General features: G+C 45.5%; 2 protein-coding genes across 2 annotated transcripts in view; one reads left to right on the forward strand and one right to left on the reverse strand.

The window, feature by feature from the left end:
- Window positions 1-346: 346 nt before the first annotated feature.
- LOC148405493 (uncharacterized) overlaps window positions 347-15,391 on the forward strand; it is a 32,851-nt gene continuing 17,806 nt past the window's right edge. The window contains exons 1-2 of the mRNA XM_088406594.1: window positions 347-435; window positions 9,625-9,824. Of these exons, the coding sequence (XP_088262720.1) occupies window positions 9,778-9,824 (47 nt within the window). The 5' untranslated portion in view covers window positions 347-435; window positions 9,625-9,777. The remainder of the gene's footprint in view (window positions 436-9,624; window positions 9,825-15,391) is intronic.
- Window positions 7,772-12,726, reverse strand: pus7l (pseudouridine synthase 7 like). Its single transcript, XM_088406584.1, has 9 exons — window positions 10,957-12,726; window positions 10,731-10,890; window positions 9,610-9,820; window positions 9,454-9,552; window positions 8,962-9,043; window positions 8,702-8,867; window positions 8,508-8,631; window positions 8,289-8,342; window positions 7,772-8,224 (listed from the first exon to the last, which is right to left on the reverse strand). Exons 1-9 carry the CDS (start codon window positions 11,780-11,782, stop codon window positions 7,889-7,891), a joined length of 2,058 nt encoding a protein of 685 aa, XP_088262710.1. The 5' UTR covers window positions 11,783-12,726; the 3' UTR covers window positions 7,772-7,888.

Genomic DNA, 15,391 nt, shown 5'->3' on the forward strand with positions numbered 1-15,391 from the left:
TATTTTTCTCATACCCTCGCTGCATGATGGAAAAAAGTATGCAGTAAAACAGATTTGTGCTGTAAACGTTTTGGACGGAACTTTGTGTGAACCGGTGCCAGTTTTCTCCCAGGCCGCACAAGTCTTGCAAACCTTTCCGGCTCTGCGTGCCTAATATAAACATTTATGTCTTCCCGGATGTTCTTAATGTGAGAACGACAATCGTGTGAGTGTTATTTCATAGAGCGAGAGACGCGTTTTGTGATTGATGGCAAAGGAACAAAAGACAGACACGACTTGAGTTGTTTTGCTATTTATGGTATCTTATCTATATATTAAACCTATTTCCCTTGTTTTCATAAGGTTACTCGATGAGCCGGGGCCTATGACAGCTGACGCTAAGGAAGAGGTGTGAAGCACCCTGGACGTAAACCCGGAGTTCCTGGAAAAAGCACGGTAAGAACATGCCACACGGCGCCAAACTTCAACACAAGTAACTACGTTAACGAATCAGCCATCAGATGTTTCTAATAGTATATTCAACAAATCAAGCAAATGAGCTTTTTTGAGGTTCATCACCTCAAAAAAGCTCATTTGCTTTTTTGAAAATGTCATGGGATTCGGGACGCTTCCAGGCGGGACACCACATTGTATTGCGACTGAAACAAAGCAGGGCTGTCAGCTCGCTGCCTCCACACTAGACTGTTCTTATTTTTGCGTGCAACCATAACAACATTTAAATATACCTTAATACCCCCCCCCCCACACACACACACACACAGGCGATACTTCCAGTACATTCTAGATGCCCCCTATTTTCAGCGCAGAAATTGCAGCCATATGTCGCAAGAAAGATCAAACGCACACCTTGAGCACCAACTATTATCCGCAATTGGCTTCAAAGCAGAGATGGAATAATCAGTCCGGGAAGAAGAAGCTTGAAACCAAAAGACAGAAGACGTTAGAAGGTCGATCCCTCAATGTGCTTTTTTGCTCCCCGATACATGTGCCCCATTTTTCTGAGTCCCTCGTCTAAATTTGAGGAAAGATTGATTGCCTTCCAAGGATAATGTGTCCCAGGCTGTGTTCCTTGTCCATTTCCCACAGCAACGCACCCCCTCCACCCCCCTCGCCGGCCTTTGCTGTCTCTTACGTCTCACCCTCGTCTGGCATCTTTGCCCTTTGCACCCCTTGTTGCTACAAATTCCTTTGCAGCCGACATGGTTTAGGTGACGTGAGGATGTATGTTGCGCTAATCTCTTTCCTCATCCGCGTTTTCGTCTCCTTTCCCTGCCAGCATCTTTTCTCTGGGAATTTGTTTGTCAGGCTGCGGAACAAACTGCTTCCATCTGGCCGCAAGCTGCGAAATGAATAAAACATCTGACAGACAGAAAGGAAGTAAGCTTTTCTCCTCGTCCTTAACCTTTAACCGATCAGGGTAGACGCACTAAGTCAAGGTGTCAGCCACCGCACTGCAAATGCAAACTGTGCCTAATGCTAATTTGCTAATGCTAATCAATTATTTCAAGCCTCAAGCGTGGCGAGCGCCTCGTGCCGCGCAGCTAATTGCCAAGATGATGCCTTGCTTCCCCTGAACTCCTCGTGAACCAGCTCGCAGGGTATCGAACGGTGACCCCGTGTTTATGCTTGACCCCTGCGTGGAAACAACCTTCGTTATTTACCTTGGGAAAATTGCAGGCTGTGGATGGTGCGGAAGAGGGCAAATTGTTGCTCATAGCCTGTGACTTTTGTGATATTTTGTCGTGCTGTGTCTCTGAGCAGTAGTCAACAGAGGCCCATAAAGAGGGATTGGTGACAAAAAACGCTTGCTGTTTCCCCATTAACGTTTTAAAGTTGAACACGACTTGCGAATTTGACATTTTAGTCAGTTAGCATGTCGCGGGCCACATAAAATGATGCGGCAGGCTGGATTTGGCCCCCGGGCCTTGAGTTTGACACTTATGTTCTATGGAGTGGCATCTATCCATATCTGGTATCATTATCAGGCATATACCAGCCTTATTTTAAGGTATAAAGGTTGCAAGGAGGCTGCTGATACAAGTCACCGATACCAGTTAGAGTATTTGTGTTTTCCCCATAAATCTTATCAAATCAGCTATGCTGGTGTTACATAAATGGACAAACCAGCCAGTGGTCCCATGAAGAATTCTGGCAGAGGTTTCCAAATGTGCGCTGCCACATGTCTCCCAAGCCGCAAAGTATTTTTGAGCGTGGGTGTCACTTGTCAGATGCGAGAGAGATCATATCAGCCGTGCATCGACCTGCATTTTGTCTGAGGCGGCCGCTTTGAGCCAATGCTTCTTAGATACCAAGATAAAGCTTTGTTTTGGCCTCCTTTAGTAGACTTTAGAGTCCAGATAGACTCTTTTAAAGAATGTGCCAGTATGATAAAGCATCTAGATTTGGCATTAGCTGATTTAAGATGCTCAAGGTCAGCCGTGGGACGGGCGCTTGAGGTTCCCCAATTTATAAACAGCTACTTACGGCCATATTCCCTAGCCAGGGGAACCTAGCCTCGCCTTCTTTGTATTTCTTGATTATCTCCGCCTTCGTTTCCATACTCATCATCTTCTTACGTCTCCCTTTAACATCATTAGTAATCTTGGGACCCGTGGCTAACCGATTCAAGTTGGAATTAATTAATACAATATTGAAAGCACTCACAGGAAATAAAGTCTTTGGGCAGCCATCTTTGTGACACCGTGATGTATTTTTATTGTTTAATAATATTCATTTAAAGGGTTCAGGACCATTTTGGCGGGCTTGGAATGGGATTCAGATAAGTTACAATGAAAATGTAAGCAGTAAAAGCTTTTCATTTACAGTGCGGGTCAAGCTAACCATGGAGGCTGTCCCAGCATTCTTCCAGACCGAGAGTCCTGGCAATGAATTCTCACATTACTCAACAATAACATCCATTAGTGACGCCGGCGTTAACCCGATCCAGTTTGTATTGGCCGGCCGTGTGGTTCACATGGCCAAAATGAAAAGGAATATATAAGCCTGAGGCATTAACGCACGATCGCACGCTAATTTAGATGCATTTCATTAAATCCCATGGCCCGGACTCCAGTCTGGGACATTGCTCAGGCTCCTTAAGGACATTTAATCCAGGTTGAAGGTGATGGCCTGTGGCACTAATGACTAGCCACCCAGCGACACGGACCACCTCTTTGAGAAAACGGGGGGAGGGGGTTCCTAACAATTATTTTTGTGCCAAAAATGTGAAATCACTGTGCCGTTTTGGGCTAGCAAGAATCTGATGGAATGTGGAAATGATTTTTTCCCCACCACACATCCCTGAGGTTGTACTTGATGGGGTATTTTTTTTTTTTCGCATAGCCAGATGAATTCCACGCCTGAGGACTTGCACAACTCAATCAGCGACATATCAGTAACATGCATCCTAAGCAGCCCCTTGACTTGACTTTTCGAAGCCAAAAACCTCAGTGCTATTTTAACAACCGTCTGGTTTTTTTTTTTTCCCCCTTTTCTTCTCTTGGATCCGGTCTATTGTTTTGAGCAGATCTGCGCTTAATCAGTGGATGTGCTCCTCGGAGTGTTTTCTGACGAAACTGCGTGCTCGGTGTTTGCTAGTCCGCATGAAACTCAGGACATTATGTCCTTAACTCACTATGAGCCAAATGCACATAAATCTTGGATTTGTTCCAGATTAAAAAAAAATGTAATGCGGGAATTCAGATGCCTCCGTAGTCCCGCGGGCCAAAAAGCCCCGATAGGACTCCTCCTTCAGCTTGAAGGCATCCCTTACCGCCGGTGTCCACCGGGGATTGCCTCCACGACAGGCGCTGACCACCTTACGGCCACAACTCCGGTCAGCCGCCTTGACGGCGGAGGCACGGGACGACTCAGTGTCCCTCGTCTCCCCTAAGACATGGGAGAGACCCTGCCGGAAAATCCCAGCAGAGCGCCACGGTGCAGCCACCGGCCTCCAAGCCTCCAGTGTCATTCCATACATGCTTCGGTGTTATTCTTCAACCTTTTTTCCATAACTCGATAACATACCTTGGATGGATGCTCAGAATCCAATAATTACATATGAGAAAGACAGAAAAAAAAGCCTCGTCTTGCCTTAATCTAGTCAACTTTTTCTATGAGAGCTTGAGCGCTAATAATTTCCAGCGCTGCAAAGTCATTATGTAAATGCTGAGAGGCAAGCATTAACGCTAATTCTATTGCGTTGCGTGCGTAATCAAATCCAGCAGACCGGCGTCTCCGATAACATGCCTGTATAGCGTCTTATCTAATGGTCCGAGCATGTCGAGACGGAGCTAATTCGGTCCTCGTAGATATCAGGGGGCCGTATGCTAGCGCGTCGCTTCGTAAGTTGGTCATCAGAGGCTAACAAGTTCCCTCCGAGCCCCTCGGAGAAGTCTCGCAGGACGGGAAGCGGCTCCATCAATCACGGCGGGGACAGCTCGTTCTCCTCCCAGGGCGCCGCTGACATCTCGGTGCAGCTGCTCCCCAAAGAGGCCTGCTTCCCATTTTCATTCCTGTCTGTCCGTGAACGCAAGCGCACGCACGCACGTGCGCAGCTGAGTTCCAGTCAACAGGGCAATTAGATGACTCCAAACCAGATTTAACTTCAAGACGCTTGATGGATGTGAGGTGGGAGGATGGTGGCAAGGATGCAGAATCACTGCGTGTGTGTACATGATATCCAAAGTTAGAATACACCATTATAACTAAGGCCCAACCGATTAAATGTCCAGCCGGTTTAATTGGCCGACATTTACTCTTTTTTTTAATAGCCCGTTTTTTCATTTGCACACGAAAACATAGGACCATGTCCAAATGTCCCCCGTGAAAAATATCAGCAGATGCAAAGTGGTCGTAGTTAGTGAAATAGTACACTCTAGAAAACAGTCAAATAAAAATTAATCCATATTACGTAAAAAAATGGGGCGATCCAGCTTTTGGGGTTAAATAAAAAGATTGTGTACAGGATTTATTTTGCTTCATGAAAGCAGGACTAAGAAAGGTAGCGACAAAGAAATCTCCAGTAAAGTCGGTAAATGTCAAGTAGTGAATTCAAGCAACTCAGTTTATTCATTCAACCGAACATATTTCTCCTTTACTTTGTAAAGAGACTATTGTCACATTGATTGTAGAGTGATTTCAGTTTGTACTCTAAAGATGCAGCAATATAGGGCGTGGCGTTCTGACGGACATCTGTCCCAACGTTTACCCTGAAAATTGCACTTCTGCCATTTTTAATTTGCTGTTTTTTTAGCGGTCTGTTGGCGAAACGGGCGGACTTGACAGATAGTCCGTCAGTGCTGAGGAAGTGCCCCCTACGGAAAAAAAAAAACCTAGTACGTAAGACAGTTACTCAAATGGCTTTCCATTCTGAAATCAATCTCATGTGACGCACGTAGTTTTTTTTCCCCTTCCAACACTGTATGCTTGTCAATAGCTGGGCCGCAGTTAGCAGGTCAGCGGTGGCGATGCCACACGTCGGCCTCTCACGTGTGGCACACGGCCACGCAAGCATCACCGGGGGTCATCGGGTTTACTCCTGGCTGACGCTCTTCCACAGTCATTGGGCATTAGCTTACCCATATGCTCACATCCGTGTTACGTGCAAGGAAAGGCAAGGGAGCGTTGATCAATAATTCAGAACGTCACTTATTTTATGTGTTTTTATTTTTAGAGCGATGACAATGTTTAAAAAAAATCTCAAACTATAAACGCTTCCCTACCACAAGTCTTTTTCAAATTAAAAAAAGCCAATAGCTCATCACTACTACAATTATTTTCCACAACTAACTAATTAATGATATTGTAAACTATACTGTTCAATTTGATCCCTTATCGTTTGAAATAATTCCAATATCTTTCAATAATTTTTCATTCAAACTTTGAGCATTCATATGCAATTTTTCCAGAAATTGCTTTCACTCACTACCCCGGTTCCAGGGAATACCGCCTTTCCACGCCAAGTATTTTTCGTTAGCGGAATATCTGCGTCCAAGCACGCTAAATGTCTTTCATAACTTCCTTCTACTGATTTTTCAAGACGAGTGGTGAGCGCGTCACCTTGGAAGTCGGTCAATATTTATCCACGGCCCAACCAGGATGGGAATGGCTTGGCCAGAACTTATTTTCTGAGCACGGCAGTTTGCATTTAGTAAAAATGCGGTAGGCCCAGTTTAGCTCATCGAACGTATCGCCGATTTGAAGGCTTGCGTTGTTGTTTGCCTTCGTTTTAATTGATGGAAGTGTCCGGTTCGGGCAACCTAAGGCATTCAATCAATAACAAACGGGAAGGAAGACAAAGGACTTTTACTCGTGAGGAGAGCCCACGGGAACCCTCACATGCTCAGAGCTCCTTCCGGTCTTGTTACACTTTCTGTCCGTCCCTCTTTTGTTCATTAGGGTGGCACTTGAATTTAAAAGCACTGTACATTGCCGATAGCAAACTATACAAGTTCTCCGTACTAGGCCGAGTTGTCGTTTAACACATCCCGTCTTCTTCTACGTGGACACTTTTATGACGATTGTCAAAACCATTATTTCCCACCTTCACACCACCTGAGGCCACCAAACTAGAGAGACAGCACTTGTCTGAACATTAAAAAATAAAACAACACACACTTCATCCGCTAACTTTCTTGTTTGACTCCTCAAGCAAAAAAACTTTCAAAGAGCTTAATTTAGACTCCAGAATCCAGACTTTTTGTGATTCTGGCCTCTTTCTTGTGATATTTTGGTACCAATCGCACTTGAAATTAAAGTCAGCTAATGATTTAATGTGGCAGTTTATCTTTCAAGCTGACAGACTTCAAGATCAAACCAAAAACAGCCATTAAGCTCTTCTAGCAACAGGAATTAAATATAGCCTAAAGGGATCCGGTGAGGGCAAAATGTGTGTGTGTGTGTGTGTGTGTGTGTGTGTGTTTTTTTTTTTTTTTTATCACTTTACATACTCATCAAAATTCCACAAATTAGTCACAGGAGCGGCTGAGTTTTGATTGAGCGCGGCCTCCCAGGAGTCATCTCAGCAGGGTTGCGTGCATCATTATAAGTCATAGCGCCTCTCTAAATGTCTCATAAAGGTGAAAGATTTAGGAGTGGACTCATTAACCTTTTAGCTCCTTATTTGAGGCTGTTTTTTTGATCGTCGAAGGTGTAGTGGGATCCAACAGGGCCAATTGACCCGCTAAACTAATGAGAAGAGAGAAAATTGATCCGAGGATGGAGATGCAGAGCGCTAGTTGCTTTTTAGAGCAGGTCACTTGCTACCACCTAGTGGTCAAAAATATTAGTGCTACGACTCTGAAACCGTTAATGCATTTTGAAGTATAAATGAAAGAACATGCAATACAGTGAAAAAACAAAAATATAAATAAAAAAAGCACCTAATAAACAAACATATTGTAATGCAAAAATGTACAAAAACAACTAAACCATATTTATCATAAAATATACTGTAAATTAAAAAACATATCATTTAAAACAAAAAAGAAAAACTGAAAAATCCACAAAAATCATACTGTAAATTAAATAACTATAGATGCTGAAGAAAATCAACTTACGATTTCATTTATTGCAAGTTTTTTTTTGTGGAACGTAACCCTCCCAATAAAGGAGGGAACACTGTAACAAAATTAGTGTATTGCACTTAATTAAACCTAAGAGTAAAACTACTTGTAAAACTTACTTCCTATCCTCCTTGACCTTATTACATAGCCGAATTGCCCAGTACAGTAGTAGTTGCACTTTATTAGCAACATTTAGTTCAAAGAAAAAACTTCTAAGTATCTTTTTATTGTCCATTTCTGATTTATACCACAAATTACAAACACGACAAATACTGCGCTACAACCACAAGGTTGAGACGAAGAACAAACTAGTGTGCAAACTTCTAGAGATCACACTTCATGATCTCTCGGAGGCAGATGGTGGCATAGCATGAGGAGTCCAGGTCAAAGTTCAAGGTGAGCGTGAGCTCGTCCTGCGCCGCGACCTTCAAACGCCCGTCAAGCGTTCCCTCTCCTCCTCCCTCATTGGTCTGGAGCTGGTAGCTGAGGTTGCACAAGTTGGCCAGTAGGGGGCGATAACAGCCCGGGAGGTTGAGTTTGAGTCCACCCACTCTGAAGCGACAGTTTTCCAGGCCGTCCTTGGCTAGCCTCTCCCGGTACCACGTGCCCATGGCGTTCTCGGGGTACTTGACCGTGTTGCCCGGCATAGGGAGCAGCACCTGAATACGCGGGTCACCTTTGAGTTCCGATTCAAATGCGCGATACGTGGTCTTGACGCCATACCTGGGCCAGAGTGTACACTCCCCGTTGTTCTTCTTCTTCTGAAACCACGTGGATCTGAGAGAAAAGCAGCAGGTCTAACTCTCACACGATTGGCGAAATATTACTACGGCCAAAGCAAACGAGTAACCGATATCTGAACACAAACGGTGCAGCAACACGTTTAGATATACGACCGAAACGTTTCAACAAATGAAAATCACCTGGAATTGGCAAGTTTACCTGAGCTGCCCCGCATTCTCCGCAGTTGTCCGTTTTCTCCGTTTCCCGCATCCACACCAGGTCTCCCTCTCGTGCGCTGTGACCCAGTGTCGCCAACCTGTGCGCGACCGCCTCATTCCAAACTCTGCGCAATTACAAGAAAATCAAATGGCTGAACAGGCAACTCCGCAGTATTGCGTTTCCCTGCTGCTGACCTGCTGCAGTAGGCGTGCGGATAGAAGAGCCTCATGCCATGCGGCAGGCTGAGCCAGGCTTTGGTGCAGCCCTCCGGGCCGGTGCCGTACCGGTTCAGGGCACGGAGCATGAGCCGTTCCCTGGCTTTGGACGCCGGCATTAACGCCAAAGACTCCTTTGCGTTATCTGGAGAATGAAAATATCGTTTTGACTGCGTACAAAAGTCATCGGGGTTTTTTGTTTTTGGTTTGGAGAGATTAGTGAGGGAGTGTTAAATTACCGGTCTGGAGGAAGTGTCTCTTTGCTTTGCTTGGAGGATCGTCACCGTCCTCGGGACTGAAGAATAAACGGACTGCGTTCACCTGAACCCAAGACAAAGGGGTATTTTTTTCCCCCACCAATTTAGTTACTAATTTTCCCGCAATTCTGGCGCTGCAGGTATTTTTTTACTAGCCGCCAGAGGGCAATCTTCCAGTAAACAAAGGAAGCCAGAAGAAGACGCAATTGGAAGTATTGATTTTGAGCTGCTATTTTCATAACTACCAGGGGGCACGTTCCAAAAGCAAAAGCAATCGGGCATGTTACTGCTGCGTCGGTGCAGTATTCTGACAATCCGAGTGTGGCGGCGTTGTGTTGAAATATGTCGGTGCTGCTCTGCTTTCTTCAAATTTTTCTTGGTGCAGATTGTTAGCCGGTGTGTCTTATAGTCCAAAAATAGTCCAAAAATGAGTGAAAAGCACATGTGCTTTGGTGTCCATTCCGGTATTCTCACCATGTCTTCCTTGAGTAAAGCCAGCCCAACGAGGTCCGACTGAACGCTTTGGCCAGTTCCGAACCTCTGCGGCCCGTAGTAGTTGACGAAACCTCTCGCCTACACAAAACAACAAGTATTCAGTGCCAACAAAGTTGCCCTCATAACGTTCCCTACCTTCACGTTCTCCAGCGCTTCCTCCACCAAGCCAGCAAGTCGATGGAGCGTCTCGGCGCCAGCGCGCGTGTCGCCATGCAATCTCAGATTGCGGACCACCAGGTGGAAGTGGTTTCCCTGCAGTCGTCCCAGCTTCAGCGGCTCGACCGCCGAGCGGATGTGTGAAAGATGCATCCCTCGCTTCTCAAACTCCGCCCTCTTCTCCATCAACCTGAGTGAGAAAATCTTTTATGTGTCTCTTCTACAAATGTGCTAATTTCCATTATCCTGTCTATGGCAATTTCCATCATACATTACAGCATTATAGCATTGAGCTAGCAGACGTCTATTACATAAAACTGTATTGTACTGTGCTTCGTCATGCAATGTTAGTTTAGTCAGTGCTATTTTGGTTTGTTTAATCTTTCAGTTTGAACTCCTGGGTGTCCGGGGATTTTTTTACTAGCCTGCCCTTATTATTATTATTATTATTATTATTATTATTATCCATTCATCCATACATACATATTTAAATGTTTTTTGGGGGAGCCTACGCCCCCTTTATGTACAAAAATGGTTAAAATGCGAAAATACCAAAAGTAACTATGCTGTATATTTATATATTTATGAAATTGAAATACTGGGATATTTATGATGTCATAATTAGTGTACTATGACTTTTGCATTTTGTGAGTCCAGGCTAAGGCAATCATCATTGAAAGGCTTGCAAATGTCATGAATTGGTCAGTAGCGCCACCCGGTGGTTTTGGGATGTCAACAAAAAAAACTCTATTGTTCGCTAGTTGCTGTTGAAAGGATTCATGCAAAAATCGGGGGAAATGCATGATATAACACGTCAATGTGTATGTTTTCAGTATATCCAAAACAGACAATATTTCCCATTTCGCATGTTGTTTTGCGATGCGGTGTTGCGTATCAGGATTATTGGTACATTCCTACTAAAAATATTCAGACTCGAGTGACGAGTGTCCTGAAGCAAGCACACTGGGCCTCTTGTTTTGAGAGTCATAATGCACTTCACGCTTGCTTAAAAAGCCCCAATCGATTACACCTTATACTTAGCAGCGATTTTTCGGTAGATCTGGAATTGATCCCAGATGAGAACTATATTCCTGTGTTACCGTTGAGGCGAGACCTTCTTGACCACCATGGATTGGTAGGTGATCGCTCGCTTGTCCTTGATTCCGGCGTAGGTGAAGTCTGACGGCAGGATGCCGAGAGTTGCCGCCATGTAGCTGATGGCCTCCAGGGTCTCCAAGTTTTCCTTACACAGAGTGAACGCTGGAAGAAATAAAGTGAGGAAGCAAGCGATAAAACGGGGCGTCATTTTCAGGGTCCCGCGCTCACCCGTGTAGACGTCCTCGTCCCTGCGTTCCTCGGCGCTCCTCTTCTTGGGCCTCCCCCGCTCCCTCAGTCGCACCGAGATGGCCGTCCTGTCGTGTTCGTTGAAGCTCTTGGTCTCCACCAGTTTGCCGAAGCGCCGGTTGAGGAAGTGATGCACGGCAGTGCGGCGCTCCTTGTTGTCGTCGGGGTGAAAGGCGTAGGACGAGTCCTGCACTTTGGCGTCGATGAACCTGAAGAAGTCCTCCGCCTCCTCCTCGGTGACCAGCTGGGAAAGCTCCCTGTAGTCCGGGTCCTCCCTTACTCTGATCTCGGGCTGGATGGTGACGGTCATGAGGAAGGGGAAGCGGTGGCGGACGGCCCGGTGCACGTTGGCCCGCTGGTACTTGTCAGTGAAGGAGCCCAAGGAGAGCTCCTTGTGGCCAGACTTCTCACTCTCCTCCACCTCGTCTCGGAGGCTCAGCACGAACTGCTCCAGTTGTTCACTCACCGCCTGGCCCAAGATCACGCTCAAGTCCAGGCTGTCAGGATTCGAGATGGACAAATCGAACTTGAAGTCGGCGTCCTCCATGCCTTGCAGGTTCTGATCCTGCTCACAGCTCCCACTGGTCTTATCCGAGAAAGGGGGAGCCTGCGTGGCTGCAGCTGTGGTCACCTGCTGTCCATTGATGTCTATTTCAGTCACCACGAAGTCTCGGATGAACTTCTTAATGCTTCCAAGAAAACCCTCGTGATTTGATATGAAGCACGCAGGCACCCTGGCAGCATCGCTGTTCTGCTTCATTGTCATTATAATCTCGGAAAATGACGCGCAGCGGAAATCAACGAACATACACTGTATACCGATCAATAGTTTTTTGGCCGAGATCTTACGAAGCTGTTAAGAACAGACGCTTCATATTTGAAACAAAAGACAGCTCCCGCGACGCAACGGAGTAATTACGCAACAGAGAGCAAAAATCTTGGCGATCGGTACTGATCTATCTTACTAGAAAAAAAGAAAACAACCAAAATCAACCTCCAACGTGAATTCACTAAGCAGCGTGTTTTCGAGTAGCCCGCTTTGTGGCACGTCAAAACAACAACACTGCACGCTCAATCCTCTACTTCCGGGTCATGTGGGAAGTCACGTGGCCTCATTTTCTTAAAGAGACCTTTGCGGTTACTCACCAGTTTGAGTCATACGTCACCGGTATAGATATCTGCAAAGATATGCCTGATGCAGCCGCACTATTCTAAACACAATATTCTGATGATTCATTTTTCATTTGCGGAATATGAATCAAGGCCAAAAAAATGCCCCTGTCAGGGGCACTCATCACCAATGACAAAAACATCATCCAGTAAGGGTCCTTAGGGCAAAACCCCTCATGATACACCCGCCTACCTCTGGATGAGGGAACAAATAACTGATAGAGTCATACCGGCACAGACGTCGCCCGGGTCAGCAAGGTGTGCGTCAGTTGCTAGGGGACTAGGGAAAACTGATGAAAAATTGGCTTCTGGAACAAAACGCAGACGGACGAGGACAGAAAATACGGAGTTGCTGGAATGCTGCTATACAAGCAAAAAGAGAATAAGCAGGAGAAGAAACAAGTTGTTGGAAAGACATATGGGAAAGAGAGGCATCACACAACACTAATGCACAATGGCTACTGGACCTAAGAGCTGACCACAGCAACCTCCCAGAACGAGAACCAGTAGGCATCTCAATGGCAGACATCCAAGAAAGAGAGTCAACGATGAAGAGCTGGACAGCACCAGGCCCCGACATGACCCATACTCTGGCAAAAAAATGCGTGTGGCTCAATATATGAGCGAAGCACAGAAAGGAATTGTTAGTAACACCAGGGGGAGCCAAGCACCAGCTACTCGCCCCAGACTGCAAGAAGAGGCAGAGCAACCTGTGCGCTGCCCGGATCGACTACAAGAAAGCCTACGACCCAATGCCGCACGCATGGATAATGTGATGTCTGCAACCGTGTAAGATCAACAGGAGGCGCACACAAGAACACTGGACTGTCTAGAACACACACGCGCGCCTTATTTGGTGCAGGCTTGATGCTTTTAAAGTGGCTTTGTTTAAAGCAACCACTAGGGATCCCTGCATTTTAAGCAGCTCTAATTGCTGAATTCAATTTAACAGCGCACTGTTGTATCTGGGCATTTTCATCTGTTTTCCCGCCTTCGGGAATTGCAAAGTGAACGTTGAGAAAAGGGCTTAACAATGGGAAACTGCAAATCCTGAGCTGTCAGATGCCGTTGGCCTGATGCCTACATCGTTGGTACATAGAATCAAATATAAAGATGCGTATTGTGATTTTGAACAGGTAATGACTTGCGTTGCCCTCATCAAAATCATGTCACATCACAAAATGAAGGCCGTTCCATCCCACCATGTGACGACGATGTCACCTATGACATCCATTTTGATGGCGTCCACGCCAATTTATGCACATCGCGTTAGCTTTTCACATCTTCTGACTTTTTTACAATCTCCATTGTGTAACAGGTGACACCCCCTAACCCTTGACAGTCCGAGGTGGGCCATTTACGAGCGGGACCCGAACTCATCTGCGGTCCAGATTAACCGGCCTAATACAGTTCCGTGCAAAGTAATCACCCCCAAAATTTGGCCCTGGATGAAAATCTCATTTTCAAGCAGCGTGGCGGCTTACTCTGAGCTCTGACAATTTGGACGGCATTAATTGAGCTTTCAATTAGTCCTCCTCTCTGTAATTACAACTACCAAGGGCGATTATTGATGAGGTGGCGGAAGGGGAACATAGATTGAGGCTGAGCAGGCTAAAGATAGAACGAGGGAGTCAAAACACTAAACGACGGACGTGCGCCAGATAAAAGAGTAGGAAAAGGGCAGATGCCGTCGATTGAAAAACGAAAGATAAGCCACGGTACGAAGGGCGGCGTGTCTCAAGAGGAAGGAGGGCAAGAGTACAGAGGGTGAAGGAGGACACTAAGGAGAAGGATCGCCACCCTCTAATGATCACTGTCGACTGAAGGGTTTCCATGGCAATAAGGGGTGCGCGTATGAGTACTCGGCAGCAGGTGTTTGTCTGTGGCTTTCCTCATAATGAACGCCCTCCATTTTTACATAATTGACAAATACTCCTTTTTATTCTTGTTGCAGCAGCAATACGGTCAAATTCTACTTATTTGGTCTCAAAAGTATATATTTGTATGCAGTATTTCTCTGGGAGCTGTATATGTGCATATCTATCTATCTATCTATCTATCTATCTATCTATCTATCTATCAGATAGATAGATAGATAGATAGATAGATAGATAGATAGATAATCTATCTATCTATCTATATCTATCTATCTATCTATCTATCTATCTATCTATCTATCTATCTATCTATCTATCTATCTATCTATCTATCTATCTATCTATCTATCTATCTATCTATCCCTCCATCCCTCCCTCCCTCCCTCCCTCCCTCCCTCCCTATCTTTATATTTGATGGGATATACACATAGTAAGAAACATTTCCCCAAGTACTCGTAATGATTTTCCGCAGTAATTATGTGAAAAATGTGCCTTGCTTCAGTCCAAGTTTGCCTCGCAATCTGTATCATTTAATTGGACTCCTTCACCTTTTGAGCCTATTAAATACATCTTGGATTTCTTGAGTTTTCTCTCTGCCGTCGTATCATTAGTGGCCTGCTGACCCATTGTTTGGATTTGAAGCAAAAAGGAACAAAAATTAGTTAGCGGCCCCGTAGCATGAGAAAAGGCATTTATTGTTGCAGCAGTGGCGCAGGTGTGTGCTGCGTTAAAGGTCTTTCTCTGACACATACAGGCACATGCACACACGCACACATTTGATCCCCATCAATGAATATGCTGCAAGTTCAGTCAAGCGTTCCCTTTTCCCAGTGACCTAGAAATGAGAGACAAAGCAAACAAACGTAGCCCTTTCCTTTTGGTGACGCTCGCGTGGCAACACACCAGCCAATTCTGTATCTTATCACAAATGAGGGCTCGATTTTCGGCGTTAACGGCGGAATAATAATATGCCTCGCTTGTGTGAAGCTCTTTGAGGAATCCGCGACAGCATGGGAGCGGCTGCGGGAAAAATAATTGTGGCACAGCAGGCTGTTAGATCTGGTGTTTTGCCCATCTTATTGTCAGCATCGCAAAGATTGAGACAACCTCTATAAGGCAAGGCAGCTTTTATCGCAAGTATAGTCACCACATCGATATGGTATCTGTAACAGAAAAGGTGTTTCCATAGCAACAGCCCTGCTGGCATGGCTGCGTGGATTATTGCTTTGCTTGAAATAGAATGAATAAAGACTTCGGAGGGAGTTGTCATTGCGAACCGACGCAGCCTGTACTTGTCGTGCACACACGTTCAATTAAGATGGAGTTTTCCGGTTAGCGTGAGCTAAGTGTGCATATTTGACTCGGTCAGT

The sequence above is a fragment of the Hippichthys cyanospilos genome, chromosome 22, assembly GCF_059441005.1.
Source record: "Hippichthys cyanospilos isolate Australia breed blue-spotted pipefish chromosome 22, RoL_Hcya_1.0, whole genome shotgun sequence".
Lineage (NCBI taxonomy): Eukaryota > Metazoa > Chordata > Actinopteri > Syngnathiformes > Syngnathidae > Hippichthys > Hippichthys cyanospilos.